General features: G+C 42.4%; 1 protein-coding gene and 1 long non-coding RNA gene across 2 annotated transcripts; both read right to left on the minus strand.

Moving 5' to 3' along the window:
* Positions 1 to 291: 291 nt before the first annotated feature.
* Positions 292 to 3978, minus strand: LOC123372275 (protein shortage in chiasmata 1 ortholog-like). Its single transcript, XM_045020276.1, has 3 exons — positions 3854 to 3978; positions 2292 to 2421; positions 292 to 1357 (listed from the first exon to the last, which is right to left on the minus strand). The coding sequence occupies exons 1-3, from the start codon at positions 3965 to 3967 to the stop codon at positions 1239 to 1241; spliced, it is 363 nt and encodes a 120-aa protein (XP_044876211.1). The 5' UTR covers positions 3968 to 3978; the 3' UTR covers positions 292 to 1238.
* A 137-nt stretch (positions 3979 to 4115) lies between these two features.
* On the minus strand, positions 4116 to 13657 carry LOC123372276. Its single transcript, XR_006580185.1, has 3 exons — positions 13638 to 13657; positions 5721 to 5805; positions 4116 to 4224 (listed from the first exon to the last, which is right to left on the minus strand). It is a non-coding gene; the product is annotated as an uncharacterized LOC123372276 (long non-coding RNA).
* Between the last annotated feature and the right edge of the window lie 677 nt (positions 13658 to 14334).

A 14334-nucleotide genomic window follows, 5' to 3' on the forward strand; every position in this document is an offset into this window, starting at 1 on the left:
AACTAACTAACTAAATAAAAAATATATGTGCAAAGTATCAACTGAAAATAATATTCTGGCTAAATAATTATATACCAGCTCTGAAGTCATCACATAAGAAAATTCCCAGTGACTTTATTTAAAGTAAATTCAAATATTACATCTGCTCCTATGTTCCCCTACCAATTTTACAAGCACATTTTCCTATATTTTTTAATTGTTTTCCTCTCTCCTGTTACTGTGCAAAAGACCCCACACAATAAACAAAGTAATGTAAATTGATTAACTAGCTATATAGAGGAAACAGGGAAGCTGACTATATATGAAGTGTTCTCAAGTACCCAAAGTAAACAAACTGAAAAACTGAGATATACTTTTTCCTCTAACTCTTTAATTACAGTAATCTTAAACATTACTCATAATAATGTTCAGTAACTCATAATCAGGCAGAACTGTGATTTTAAGTTTGCCAGACCCTTTATTATGGGTGGTACAGGTAGTGGCACCTAAAGTTAAGGTTGCTTGACACTCCCCATTATATGACCCTATTATCAGTTGCTTATAGCTTTGCCAAACTTAAACCATTTTACATTGGTGTAACTCCACTGGCTTCAATGCAGTCATTTCAAATTTATAATGCTGTGAGAGCAGAAAGAGGCACCATTTATCTGTTTATTACAAAACATACTTTCCCTTTCAAATCCTATGCAAACTAAAAAGGCCACGTTTCCAAAAAAGGAAATCTTTTTTCAAAGAACATGTTTTTCATATCTGATTTGCTACGCCAGACATTTTAATTGCTATTTCTTGACTAGTAGAATAATTTTTGTACATCTCTCTAAAATGTAAGCTGAGCTCCACCACCACCCCCTGACATATTTTTAAAGATTTACAGAAAGCCTTTTTCTGAATAGGCTCATTCCAGTTTTCTGAACTGTAACTTCCTCTTTTAAAAAAAACCAAAAACCCACGAATCCTGACTCTTCCCTTTTATGGTCATAAACAGATTTCAAGGGTTTAGCTGAATGGCAGAAGGTATACTTTAGAGCTCATTATTCCACTATTTTTTCAAGTTAAGTAGGAAGCAGAAAATGCTCCATGTAAATGCAGTGCAAGTCTCAGGTAAATAAAAGTAAACTGCAAGATGTTTGTTAATTAAGCCACAGATACTCTGTACTGTTAACAACAAAACCTTTCTATACTCTTATTATAATTATTAATTTACAATTCAGGCATTATTCAGATGAGCATCAAGAAAATTAATTTTGATTGTAAATAAAGGGTACAGACTTCTCCAGGAAATCCTCTACATATAAACTTTGCTTCCATTGATCCAGGACTGAAAGATCCATCATTTTTTGTGTGGAAATAACTGAAACTAGAACAGAGAAACAAATACAAATAGTTCAGAGAAAAGTCATGTTAAAATTAGTTTAATTTTTACAAGTAAGCCAAGCCCCTTCAGAGCCCAGCAATACTGTAGCTAGTAGGCAATGAAGAAGCAATGCTCTCAGGCCATGTCTATACTACACAGCTAATTTGGCGCTGCTGTGATCGATGTAGCGGCATTGATTTAGCGGGCCTGGTGAAGACATGCTAAGTCAATGGGAGAGCACTCTCCTGTCAATCTCTGTAATCCACCTCAATGAGAGACAGAAACTATTTCGCTAGCAGAGTGTCTCCCATCAACATAGCATAGCATGGACACCACTGTAAGTCAATCTAAGATACTTCGAGTGAAGTTACGTTATTTATGTAACTTAGCTAGCGCAACTTAGATCAATTTACAGCATTAGTGTAGACCAGGCCTCAGTCTCCCTTGAGGGACTGTAAGAGGAAGTTAACATGAAATTATAAACACTTTCATATTATCTACCTCTATACTTGGAAATTCTCCTTCTTTGTGTGCACCAAACCTCTGTATCACCCTTTAAATCTCTCCACAAAACTTTTTCTTCACTTTATATTCTATCACTACTCTCCTTTACAGAAATGACTGTGTCCTACTTGTACCTGATCCTTTTCTGTTATGCTGTATCTTTCCTAATTCAATTTTAAGTTCCTCAGAGCTTCTTAGAAGTTTGTAAAACAATATGCTCACCTATGGTGCTATATATATACACACATTTAATAAGAAATGTCCATTTACTTGTTACTTCAGCAGTGTATGCATATTATCTTAACAGCTGGTGTGAGTTAGCATACTGGAAGTAATTGTTGCAACCAGGATCATCAGTTTTTGTATCCCAGCTACCAGTTTTTCACTAGGTTCAAAATGAATCTGAACTGAAAATTAAAAATAAATAGAACACCTCTTTTCCATGGCCTCCTGTACTTATCATCAGCAAAGACTCCAGTATGATGGTAATTCTCATCTTGATGTAAACAGGGAGGAACACGAAATGATAACCGATCAATAGAAAACTTCTGTCTTGCCACATTCTGCACAAGAAAAATAGTAATATATAATTATCAGCTAGATTGTTCCACCTTTACTCCTGCTGAATAGTACCTTCCTTCTCACATAGTCCTATTGGTTTTAATGGGCTATTCAAGGATTAAGGTGCTACTTACTGTGAGTAATGGTGGAGCAATCTGGCCCTAACAGAGGATCTTAATTTTACTGAGCCAGATTATTAGCCCTTGATCTCCACTTGCGCACATGCAAAACTGCACTTTTATACCTAAGGGTACCGGCACTTTTGCATGTGCAATTACCCATGAGTATACCAACACTTGTATATACCCATTGAACAATCTAACACATGCACATCTGGAAGCTGAGTAGAGGCCACTGAAAATGAATCCTATTGTGTCTGTTGAAAATGCTTAGTTATTCATAAATGCCAGTTCACAAATGCCAGCATGAGGTCACAAAAATTCCCCAACAAATCCTGTTATTTTCATCAAAAATAACAAAGTAAAACAGTGTAAGCATTTATATAAATTTTATTTATATAGACACAATTTAAAATATTTTGTAGATCCGCTACTAATTCTACTTAAAATCCTCTGAAAAAATTCTAATACTTAATGGTCAGCCTGGCATCCTCAGTAACTCTTTATTTAGCACCAGATTCGATAAAGTATCCTCACAAACACTGTGCCACAGAAGCCCAAAAAGGAAAGCACAAACTTAAGGGGGGGCAGGAAAGGAAGATATGGGGAGTGTAGTGGGGATAGGGAGAATGGGAGGAAAGGGATTCTGTAAACTGGAGCTTGGAGTGATGAGCAGGTGAATCACTGATAATCTGGGAGGCATGGGGACACTGGCACATCCAGGGTTCTGAGGGTAAGAGAGTGGTATGGGAAAGAGAAAGAAGCTCTGCACAGAAACATGGGAGCCAGAGCAGGGACACGCTGCTGTTTCCAGGAGCCACTGAGATAAGCACCATCTGGAGCCTGCACCCCTGAGACCCCCACCCCACCCCACAACCTTCTGCCCCAGCCCTGATCCCCCATCCCGCTCTCTGAACCCCTTGATCCCAGCCTGGAGCACCCTTCTACACCCCAAATTCCTCATCCCCACCCCCACCCCAGAGCCCACACCTCCAGCCAGAGCCCTCACCCTCCCGCACCCTGAACTCCTAATTTCTGGCCCCACTCCAGACCTGCACCTCCCACACCTCAACCCCAATTTCGTGAGCATTCATGGCCTGCCATTCAATTTCCATACCCAGATGTGGCCCTCGGGCCAAAAAGTTTGCCCACTAACTGTACTAACACTAATGTGGGGAATCTGGCTAATATACAAAGCTTTAGTGTTCTGAACACCCAGCCTTCTCCAATAACTCAGCCAAACTAGACAGATTGAGAAATAATAGTAGGGAGTGAAAGGGACAAGAAATAAGTAAATTAAGAAAATAACCCTCACTGAAATTGAACCACTCGAGGGTATAGGAATCGAAGAAAGCTCAGCAAGAACTTGTCTTTGGCCTCTCTTGAGATCTGTATGCTTTTGGCAACAGTGTTCGATTCCATAGTGCATTAGATCAAGAGATCCTGGAAGATCAGTTTAAGTCTCTGTGCATCAGACATTTTCAGGATGATGGAAATGAGGAGCAGCAATGGAACAAGGAATGGAACTTCAGTTTGAAGCAGCACTTCACTGTATTGTCAGACCAGAACTGGTGCTGGGAGGCTCCAGCCAATATTCAGCACTGACATGCAAACATTCCTACAATAGTCCCAGACGGCTTGACCTTCTGTGGCTACTACTCTGGTGCCTGTGAAAAACTGTGCTATCTGTGAGAAAAACATAAAGAGAAAAGAGACTATTTTGGAAAAAAAATAGAGAACTAAATCCTTGCCTGAGATAGGGAGGAAAGCATTGATGACAGCACACAGTAGGACAGCTTAAGGCAGGTGGGAGAGAAATACATGGTGGACACACTGCTGCTCCAAGAAGAAACAGTGTAAGTTCCATTTCAGCATGTGCTTTGCAGGGCCAGCAACCTAACCACATTCTAGGCCAGTTGGAGCTCTGAAGTGGTAACAGAAGTTAGCTGCTAGTACTCAAGAAACTACTGGGAAGGTACCCTGCTGCATCGGTGTGCTAAGGAATACTTTCTGTCTGTGGGGAGAGGAATGTGGGCAGAGTATTCATGGACTGTGGCCCTTTGTGTACCTTCAAGCACCAGCACGACTATACTGGATGCAATGCAAGCTACATCTTTTTAGAAGAGTAGCAAGAACTTCTGCACACTGTACTCCCCCTGAACTCTTAAAGACATTATGTCTGAGGGCCATTCCCTACCACTCACACACTAGAACTGCTCCCTCTTTAGTTTTCTATGGGTGGGCACTCAATGGGTGGACAGATTCGTGATTTGGCCCACAGTTTTTAGACAGTCTAAAAAGAGAGAACTAAATTTCAGTGGGACAACATGCTTCAGCAATGAGCAACTGACACATTCAATAACATTGCACAACTGAAGTGAGGAAGGAAAACAAGACTTCATAATGTTTCTATGTTGTAACTGATAAACGACTACAAAATTAAAATGCTCCTTGTAGATAAAATTATGTCAGCAAATGTGTACATTCCACAGGCCTGAATTTTATTGAAAACATTATACAGAAATACACACGTTTCCTGTTATTAAAACATCAAGGGAGAATAACATATTGTGGACATGCTATTCTACTGCATATTAAAGTTGAAAGAAAACTGGATTCTTTCTTGGAAAAAAAATAACTAAAAGTTTTAGCTTTAAAAGACTCAGGATGCTCTCCAAAATGAGCTATGAGCAGAAAACAACCTCTAAAACAATATCATAAGTGCAGCAGACCATCAAAAGGTGGATGCTCTTCAGTTTTGGCAGGATTATATTTGGACTCTATTGTAAAATACCAGCAATCACTTCACCATAATATGCCAGAGAGAGAATTAAGGTCTTGTGTGCAGCAGCAGTGCAGTAAAAAGAGCTCATTTAAACTGAATCCTTAAGTAATTACACCTCTACCCCGATATAATGCTATCCTTGGGAGCCAAAAAATCTTAATGCGTTACAGGTGAGACCGCGTTATATCAAACTTGCTTTGATCCGCCGGAGTGTGCTGCCCCGCCTCCTCTGAGCGCTGCTTTATCGCGTTATACCCGAATTTGTGTTATATTGGGTCATGTTATATCAGGGTAGAGGTGTAGTTGCCTTATGATTTCAAAAATGTATCGAATGCTGTGTGTAATTATTCCCATCACATTTCCTATAGAGCAAGGGAAGTGCAACAGTAAACTGTACCTCATATAAATAGTCTACTGCATGATATTTAAGAGCTGCAAACATTATCTTCCTCGTTTGGCGATGTATTCAAAACTTCACTTGTCTGAAAGAGACATAAAATATAAATTACTCAAAAACCTTTTGCAGCACACAAAACCTTAAAACAGAAATGCTGTTACCCTAATTCAGTAGATTAACGTCTTAACTTCTGCACGCACATGTATATGGTGTAGCAGAAGTTTATATTAGAATAGTGTTTCCCAAACTGTGGGGTAAGTCACCGGGGGGGGGGGGGGGGGGGTGCCAAGGGGCCTGGTGGGGCATGGACATTCAATTCTTTTAGTCTCTTTTTTTTGTTTTTTTTTGTTTTCGAGTAAAGCTCTAGCTGTTTGGGTTTCAAAGATTACCTTTCAAAGCATGAAGCAAGTGTAATCCATGTAGAGGTAAAAAGAACAAGGAGTACTTGTGGCACCTTAGAGACGAACAAACATATTTGAGCATAAGATTTCGTGGGCTAAAACCCACTTCATTGGATGCGTGCAGTGGAAAATACAGTAGGAAGATATATATACATAGAGAACATGAAAAAATGGTTGTTGTCATACCAACTATAACAAGACTAATCAATTAAGGTGGGCTATTATCAGCAGGAGAAAAAAACTTTTGTAGTGATAATCAGGATAGCCCGTTTCAAATAGTTGACAAGGTGTGAGTAACAGTAGGGGGGAAATTAGCATGGGGAAATAGTTTTTACTCTGTGTAATGACCCATCCACTCCCAGTCTTTATTCAAACCTAATTTAATGGTGTCCAGTTTGCAAATTAATTCCAGTTCTGCAGTTTCTCATTGGAGTCTGTTTTTGAAGATTTTTTTTGTTGAAGAACTGCGTCATTTGGGTATGTAATTGAGTGACCAGGGAGACTGACGAGTTCTCCAACTGGTTTTTGAATGTTATCATTCTTGATGTCTGATTTGTGTCCATTTATTCTTTTGCATAGAGACTGTCCAGTTTGGCCAATGTACATGGCAGAGGGGCATTGCTGGCACATGATGACATATATCACATTGGTAGATGTGCAGCTGAACGAGCCTCTGATGGTGTGGCTGATGTGATTAGGTCCTATGATGGTGTCCCTTGAATAGATATGTGGACAGAGTTGGCAACAGGCTTTGTTGCAAGGATAGGTTCCTGGGTTAGTGTTTTTCTTGTGTGGTGTATGGTTGCTGGTGAGTATTTGTTTCAGGTTGTGGGGCTGTCTATAAGCGAGGACTGGCCTGTCTCCCAAGATCTGTGAGAGTGAGGGATCGTCCTTCAAGATAGGTTGTAGATCCTTGATGATGCATTGGAGAGGTTTTAGTTGTTGGCTGAAGGTGACTGCTAGTTGCATTCTGCTACTTTCTTTGTTGGGCCTGTCTTGGAGTAGGTGACTTTGGGTATTCTGGCTCTCTCAATCTGTTTCTTCACTTCAACAGGTGGGTACCATAGTTTTAAGAACGCTTGATAGAGAACTTGGAGGTGTTTGTCCCTGTCTGAGGGATTGGAGCAAATGCGGTTGTATCTTAGAGCTTGGCTGTAGACAGTGGATCGTGTGATGTGGTCTGGATGAAAGCTGGAGGCATGCAGGTAAGTATAGCAGTGAGTTGGTTTTCCGGTATAGGGTGGTGTTTATGTGACCATCACTTATTAGCACTGTAGTGTCCAGGAAGTGGATCTCTTGTATGGACAGGTCCAAGCTGAGGTTGATGGAGGGATGGAAATTGTTGAAATCATGGTGGAATTCCTCAAGGGCTTCTTTTCCATGGGTCCAGATGATGAGGATGTCATCAATGTGGCGCAAGTAGAGTAGGGGCTTTAAGTGATGAGAGGCGAGGAAGCGTTGTTCTAAGACAGCCATAAAAAAGTTAACATACTGTAGGGCCATGCGGGTACCCATAGCAGTGCCACTGACTTGAAGGTATACATTGTCCCCAAATGTGAAATAGTTGTGGATGAGGACAAAGTCACAAAGTTCAGCCACCATGTTTGCCGTGACAACTTGTAGTCCATCTTTGTGTGGAATACTGGTGTAGAGGGCTTCTACATCCATAGTGGCCAGGATGGTGTTTTCTGGAAGATCATCAATGGACTGTAGTTTCCTCAGGAAGTCAGTGGTGTCTCAAAGATAGCTAGGAAAGCTGGTAGCGTAGGGCCTGAGGCGTGAGTCTACATAGCCAGACAATCCTGCTGTCAGGGTGCCAATGCCTGAGATGATGGGGCATCCAGGATTTCCAGGTTTATGGGTCTTGGATAGCAGATAGAATACCTGTGGTCGGGGAACTAAGGGTGTGTCTGTGCAGATTTGTTCCTGTGCTTTCTCAGGGAGTTTCTTGAGAAAATGGTATGGTTTCTTTTGGTAACCCTCAATGGGATCATAGGGTAATGGCCTGTAGAATGTGGTGTTAGAGAACTGCATAGCAGCCTCTCATTCATATTCCAACCTATTCATGATGACAATAGCACCTCCTTTGTCAGCCTTTTTTATTATGATGTCAGAGTTGTTCCTGAGGCTGTGGATGGCATTGTGTTCTGCACAGCTGAGGTTATGAGGCAAGTTATGCTGCTTTTCCACAATTTCAGCCCATGCACGTTGTCGGAAGCACTCTATGTAGAAGTCCAGTCTGTTGTTTCGACCTTGAGAAGGAGTCCACACAGAATCCTTCTTTTTCTAGTGTTGGTAGGAAGGTTTCTATGGATTAGTGTACTGTTCAGATGTGTGTTGGAAATATTCTCTTGAGTCGGAGACGTCGAAAGTAGGATTCCAGGTCACTGCAGAACTGTATCATGTTCATGGGGTGGAGGGGCAGAAGGAGAGGCCCCGAGATAGGACAGACTCTTCTGACGGCTAAGAGTATAGCCGGATAGATTAACAATATTGTTGGGTGAGTTAAGGGAACCACTTTTGTGGCCCCTTGTGGCATGTAGTAGTTTAGTGTCCTTTTTCCTTTGTAGAGAAGCAAAGTGTGTGTTGTAAATGGCTTGTCTAGTTTTTGTAAAGTCTTGCCATGGGGTGTAGAGGTGTCCTCCTGTCTTTATAGAGAGCCTGAATAATAACTCTGAGGTTTAAACCGCCTCATTAATTTCAAAAGATGCTAACTCTGTTATCAATGATGATACTTTAAATGTCTACATTGTTAAATATTTCATTGATCATCAAAGCATACAAGGAAGGACAGCAAGTCATCGTATTCTGAAGTTCTGTGACAGATGCTGCAATCCCATGCAATATCTGAGGACCACATGCAATAAATTTGAGGACCACATTATGTATCACTGTGGGCCAGGGATTGTATGCAGTGCCAAAGCAGGAGGATTACCCCAGCTCTTCCAGGAACCAAAACCAGTAGGGAGTAGTTATGGTGAATCATTCAGGGACCACCTCTTGGTGACGCCTGCATATACTAATTGAAGCTGGGTTTTCCCAAGACCAGCAGACAAAGAATGGGCTTTTGATATAAAAAGGGTAGGCTTAAACTGATTCAGGGCCTTCTTTTGTTCCAGCAAATTGACATGACTTCTCTCCAAGGGGGGGCCCCACACTACAGAAGAGTTGGAAAGGGGGGCGCCATAAGACAGATGGGTGATTCCTGGTATATTATGTGTTTAAATCCATGTATTGTTTTATTATGTTTTCTCTAGAATGCTTTTACCTTAAGAGTAAATGTGCTTGATTAGAAAGAGCTGTGTGGATACTTGTAACTGCTGGCAATACACTATTCACAGCCCTCAGAGAGAAGCGGGGGTTATCACAGTGTAAGGTAAGAGGCTATGTAGCCTTAAAACTCCCCAGTCAGAATGAAATGGGAGAGGGGTCACTGCCCAGAAATAGATGACAGCTGGAGACATGAGACCTGACTGGGCACTGCTGGAGTGAATCCCAGAGGGGGAATACAAGTGCAGTTACAGTATTTCTCAAGGTGGAGGGAAGAGGAGTGGAGGAGGAAGCAGAAGGTGCAGAAATTAAGATGTGTAGGCCTTTAACAATACATGATGGGATTGCAGGGGAGTATGATTGGTTTTGTTTTACCTGAAGGGGACTCAGGTTTCAAAAGTTTGGGAAACTCTGCTTTAGAATGTCCTTTCAAGTGAATGAAACATCAATATATACAGTACCAACAGTGTCCACCAACACAAGAATGTTTTCAGTAGGGCTGTCAAGCTATTAAAAAAAATTAATCACATGATTTATAAAATGAATAGCATCCGAAGAAGTGGGTATTCATCCACGAAAGCTCATGCTGCAAAACGTCTGTTAGTCTATAAGGTGCCACAGGATTCTTTGCTGCTTTTACAGAACCAGACTAACACGGCTACCCCTCTGATACTTAAAATAAATGGTATTCTATTGTTGTTTAACAGCACGATTAATTGCTATTCATTTTATAAATCATGTGATTAATTTTTTTAAAATACTTGCATCCAAAGTACTTGCATCCGAAGAAGTGGGTATTCACTAATTTTGCTGTCACAATACTTCATAAAATGTTGCAGTATTCACCCACGAAAGCTCATGCTGCAAAACGTCTGTTAGTCTATAAGGTGCCACAGGATTCTTTGCTGCATTTATTTTAAATATTTTTGGAGGTTTGCTACATTTTAAAATATATTAATTTCAGCTACAACACAGAATACAAAGTGTACAGTGCTCACTTTATTTATTACAAATATTTGCACTGTAAAAATAACAAAAAATGTATTTTTCAATTCGCATCATATAAGTACAGTATTGCAGTCTCTTTATCATGAAAGCTGAACTTAGAAATGTAGAATTATGTACAAAAAACTGCATTCAAAAATAAAACAATGTAAAACTTTAGAGCCTATAAGTCCACTCAGTCCTACTTCTTGGTCAGCCAATCTACTCAGACAAACAAGGTTGGTTACAATTTGCAGGAGATAATTCTGCCTGCTTCTTGTTTACAATATCACCTGAAAGTGAGAACAGGTGATCACATGGTAGCTGGTATTGCAAGATATTTACATGCCAGGTACGCTAAAGATTCATATGTCCCTTCATGCTTCAACCACCATTCCAGAGGACATGCTTTCATGCTGATGATGGGTTCTGTTTGATAATGATTCAAAGCAGTGCAGACTGATGCATGTTCATTTTCATCATCTGAGTCAGATGCTACCAGCAGGCTGATTTTCTTTTTTGGTGGTTTGGATTCTGTAGTTTCCGCATCAGAGTGTTGCTCTTTTAAGACTTCTGAAAGTATGCTCCACACCTCGTCCCTCTCAGATTTTGGACGGCACTTCAGATTCTTAAACCTTGGGTCAAGTGCTGGAGCTATTTTTAGAAATCTCACATCGGTACCTTCTTTGCATTTTGTCAAGTCTGCTGTGAAAGTGTTCTTAAAACAAACATGTGCTGGGTCATCATCCGAAACTGCTATAACATGAAATATACGGCAGAATGAGAGTAAAACAGAGCAGGAGACATACAATTCTATCCCTAAGGAGTACAGTCACAAATTTAATTGATGCATTATTTTTTTAATGAGCACCATCAAGGCACGTCCTCTGGAATGGTGGCCAAAGCATGAAGGGGCATAGGAATGTTTAGCATATCTGGCATGTAAATATCTTGCAACCCTGGCTACAAAAGTGCCATGCAAAAGCCTATTCTCGCTTTCAGGTGACACTGTAAATAAAAAGCAGGCAGCATTATCTCCCATCAATGTAAACAAACTTGTTTGTCTTAGCGACTGGCAGAATAAGAAGTAGCACTGAGTTGACTTGTAGGCTCTAAAGTTTTATACTGTTTTGTGTTTGAGTGCAGTTATGTAACCCCCCAAAAAATCTGCATTTGTAAGTTACACTTTAACAATAAAGAGATTTCACTTCAGTACTTGTGAGGTGAATTGAAAAACACTATTTCTTTTATCAATTTACAGTGCATGTATTTGTAATAAATAATATAAAGTGAGCACTGTGCACTATGTATTATGTGCTATAATTGAAATCAATATTGAAAATGTAGAAAAACATCCAAATATTTAATACATTTCAATTGGCATTCTATTGTTATAAGTGTGATTAATTACGATTAATTTTTTTGAGTTAATTGCGTGAGTTAACTGCGATTAATTGACAGCACTAGTTTTTAGCCATACCTAATTTTTCAGGAAAAGCAAAAAAGTAGATGTTTAGCTTTTGTCTATACCAAGATTAACTTGGCAACAATCCTTACCCTGCACATTTTATGGCATACACTTAACAGAAATAAACTACATACTTAACAAGAAAAATAAGTATTAAATACTACACACATTAGCAACACAGCCAGGTAAATGCTGTATGGAATCAGTGGGCCTGATTCTGATCTCATTTACATTAGTGTAAGGAAACTAGGTTTGACTTCATGAAGTTTCATTGGTGTAAAGAAAATGTAAGCTAAACACAAGTTTGTATTTTGACTGCACAACTATAATACTGCATTAAATGTACCTTTTGGAATATACAGAGGTAGGGCATGCCACTGTGGCTTTAGACACTTTAGACACAGGGGTTCTCAGACTTTTGTACTGGTGACCCCTTTCACACAGCAAGCCTCTGAGTGCGACACGCCCCCATACATTAAAAACACTTTTTTTGGTATATTTAACACCATTATAAATGCTGGATGCAAAGCAGGGTTTGGGGTGGAGGCTAACAGCTTGCGACCCCCCATGTAATAACCTCGCGACCCCCTGAGGGGTCCTGACCCCCAGTTTGAGAACCCCTGCACTACTAAGTACTACACAAAGCAATAAGCGTTTGCAGGATAGTATACATATTTTGTAAAGTAACTTGTGTACCTTTTTGGTTAAATATCTTATATAGTTATCTAAAATTTACATTTCCAAATCATCCCTTCTTAACCCCAAACAACTAATGCAGAAATTACGAATAAGAGGAATGTGTGTATCAAAACCTGACCTTAAAAGATTTGCACCTTTAAATAAAACAACTACACATTGAGAAAAATGCTGCCTTAAGTCTGCCAAGCATAAGAGTTTTTGTGTGTGTCTTCATTGTACTGTAACCTTTCATGCAAACAGCAACCCCAGAACTAACCACCTCTCCCACACTGCAACTTCCCCTCTTGCTGGAACAGACATTGCAGCAGGGGCCATGCAGCGCATTTCCCCCCTCTCCTATTTGTGTCACTCTAGCTCTCCTCTCCCTGTGATGGTCTCGTTGCAGCTCCCACTCACCTTCCCCTTCTCAACAACACTACAGCCCCTCCTCCCTGTGTCAGAGTCACTGCAGCCCCCTCCCTGTGTGACAGTACAGCCCCCCTACCCTGTATCAAAGTCACTGCAGCCCCTCTCTCTGTGTCACTGCAGCCCCCCTTCCCTGTGTCAGTATCACTGCAGCCCCCACTTCCTTGTCAGTACCACTGCAGCTTCCCCTCTGTGTCAGTGTCACTGCAGCTTCCCCTCTGTGTCAGTGTCACTGCAGCACAACTCTTTCCCTGTATCAATGACACTGCAGCCCCATTCCCTGTCAGTGTTACTGCAGCTTCCCCTCCCTGTGTGTCACTGCAGCCCCCTCCCTGTATGACAGTACAGCCCCCCTTCCCTGTGTCAGTCACTGCAGCACAACTCTCCTTCCGTATATCAATGTCACTGCAGCCCCCCTTCCTTGTCAGTATCACTGCAGCCCCCCTTCCCTGTGTCAGTCACTGCAGCACAACTCTCCTTCCCTGTATCAATGTCACTGCAGCCCCATTCCCTGTCAGAGTCACAGCAGCCCCCTCCCTGTGTGACACTGCAGCCCCCCCATCCCTGCCAAAAACCACTGCAGCCCCCCCCCCCCCGCCAGTCGCACTGCAACCTCCTCCCCCGCTCCCCCTGTCAGTATCACTGCAGCTCCGCTCCCCCGTCACCGCCTCTCCTCGCCCCTCCACGCACCGCCTCCTTCCGCCTCTTCCTCCCGCCACTGGTGATCTCACGCGCCCCCCTGGATCCCAGAGCGGGAAGCTGAGCTGGGCCCTGATTGGTCCCTAGAGCCTCGCGGCACCAGCGCCCGCCATTAGTCGGAGTCACGTGGGACCGCCTGTCGCGCTCGCGCGGGGGCCGGCGAAGCCCGCGAAGTTGAGGGGAGCTGATCGCGGGAGTGGCGGGACGGGGCGACGTGATGCGCGCGAGACCCACCTAACGGGCTAGAATGGGGAGGGGGGGGCCGCCCCACGGAGCTGATACAAACCCCGCCCCTGCCACAGCGCCCCCTGTCTGCTCAGACCAGCCCACCTGCCAGGGGACCCCCTCTCTCCCCCCCAGGGGTGTTCCCATGTGCCCCCCCCATGTCAACCTGGCGCAGTGCGGCTGCTAAGAAACAGCAGCCGGGGACATCCCCCTCACCCCCAGCAGGCTGTGCCCAGTCTGCCCTCTCCGGCCAGGGGGTACTCAGGGCAGGAGCTCCCCCTCCACCTGCACAGCACTGGGAGGGGTGAATAGGGCAGACACATGGTCCCCTCCCAGACCTCTGCTGGTACATCTGCGCGCCTACTTCCCAAGTTGCACCAGGGAAACTGACGGCTCTTAACAAATACAAATTATGATAGCACAATACTTAGGGTGCCCAGATAGCAAGTGTGAAAAATTGGGA

Source organism: Mauremys mutica, chromosome 6 (assembly GCF_020497125.1).
Source record: "Mauremys mutica isolate MM-2020 ecotype Southern chromosome 6, ASM2049712v1, whole genome shotgun sequence".
Taxonomy (NCBI): domain Eukaryota; kingdom Metazoa; phylum Chordata; order Testudines; family Geoemydidae; genus Mauremys; species Mauremys mutica.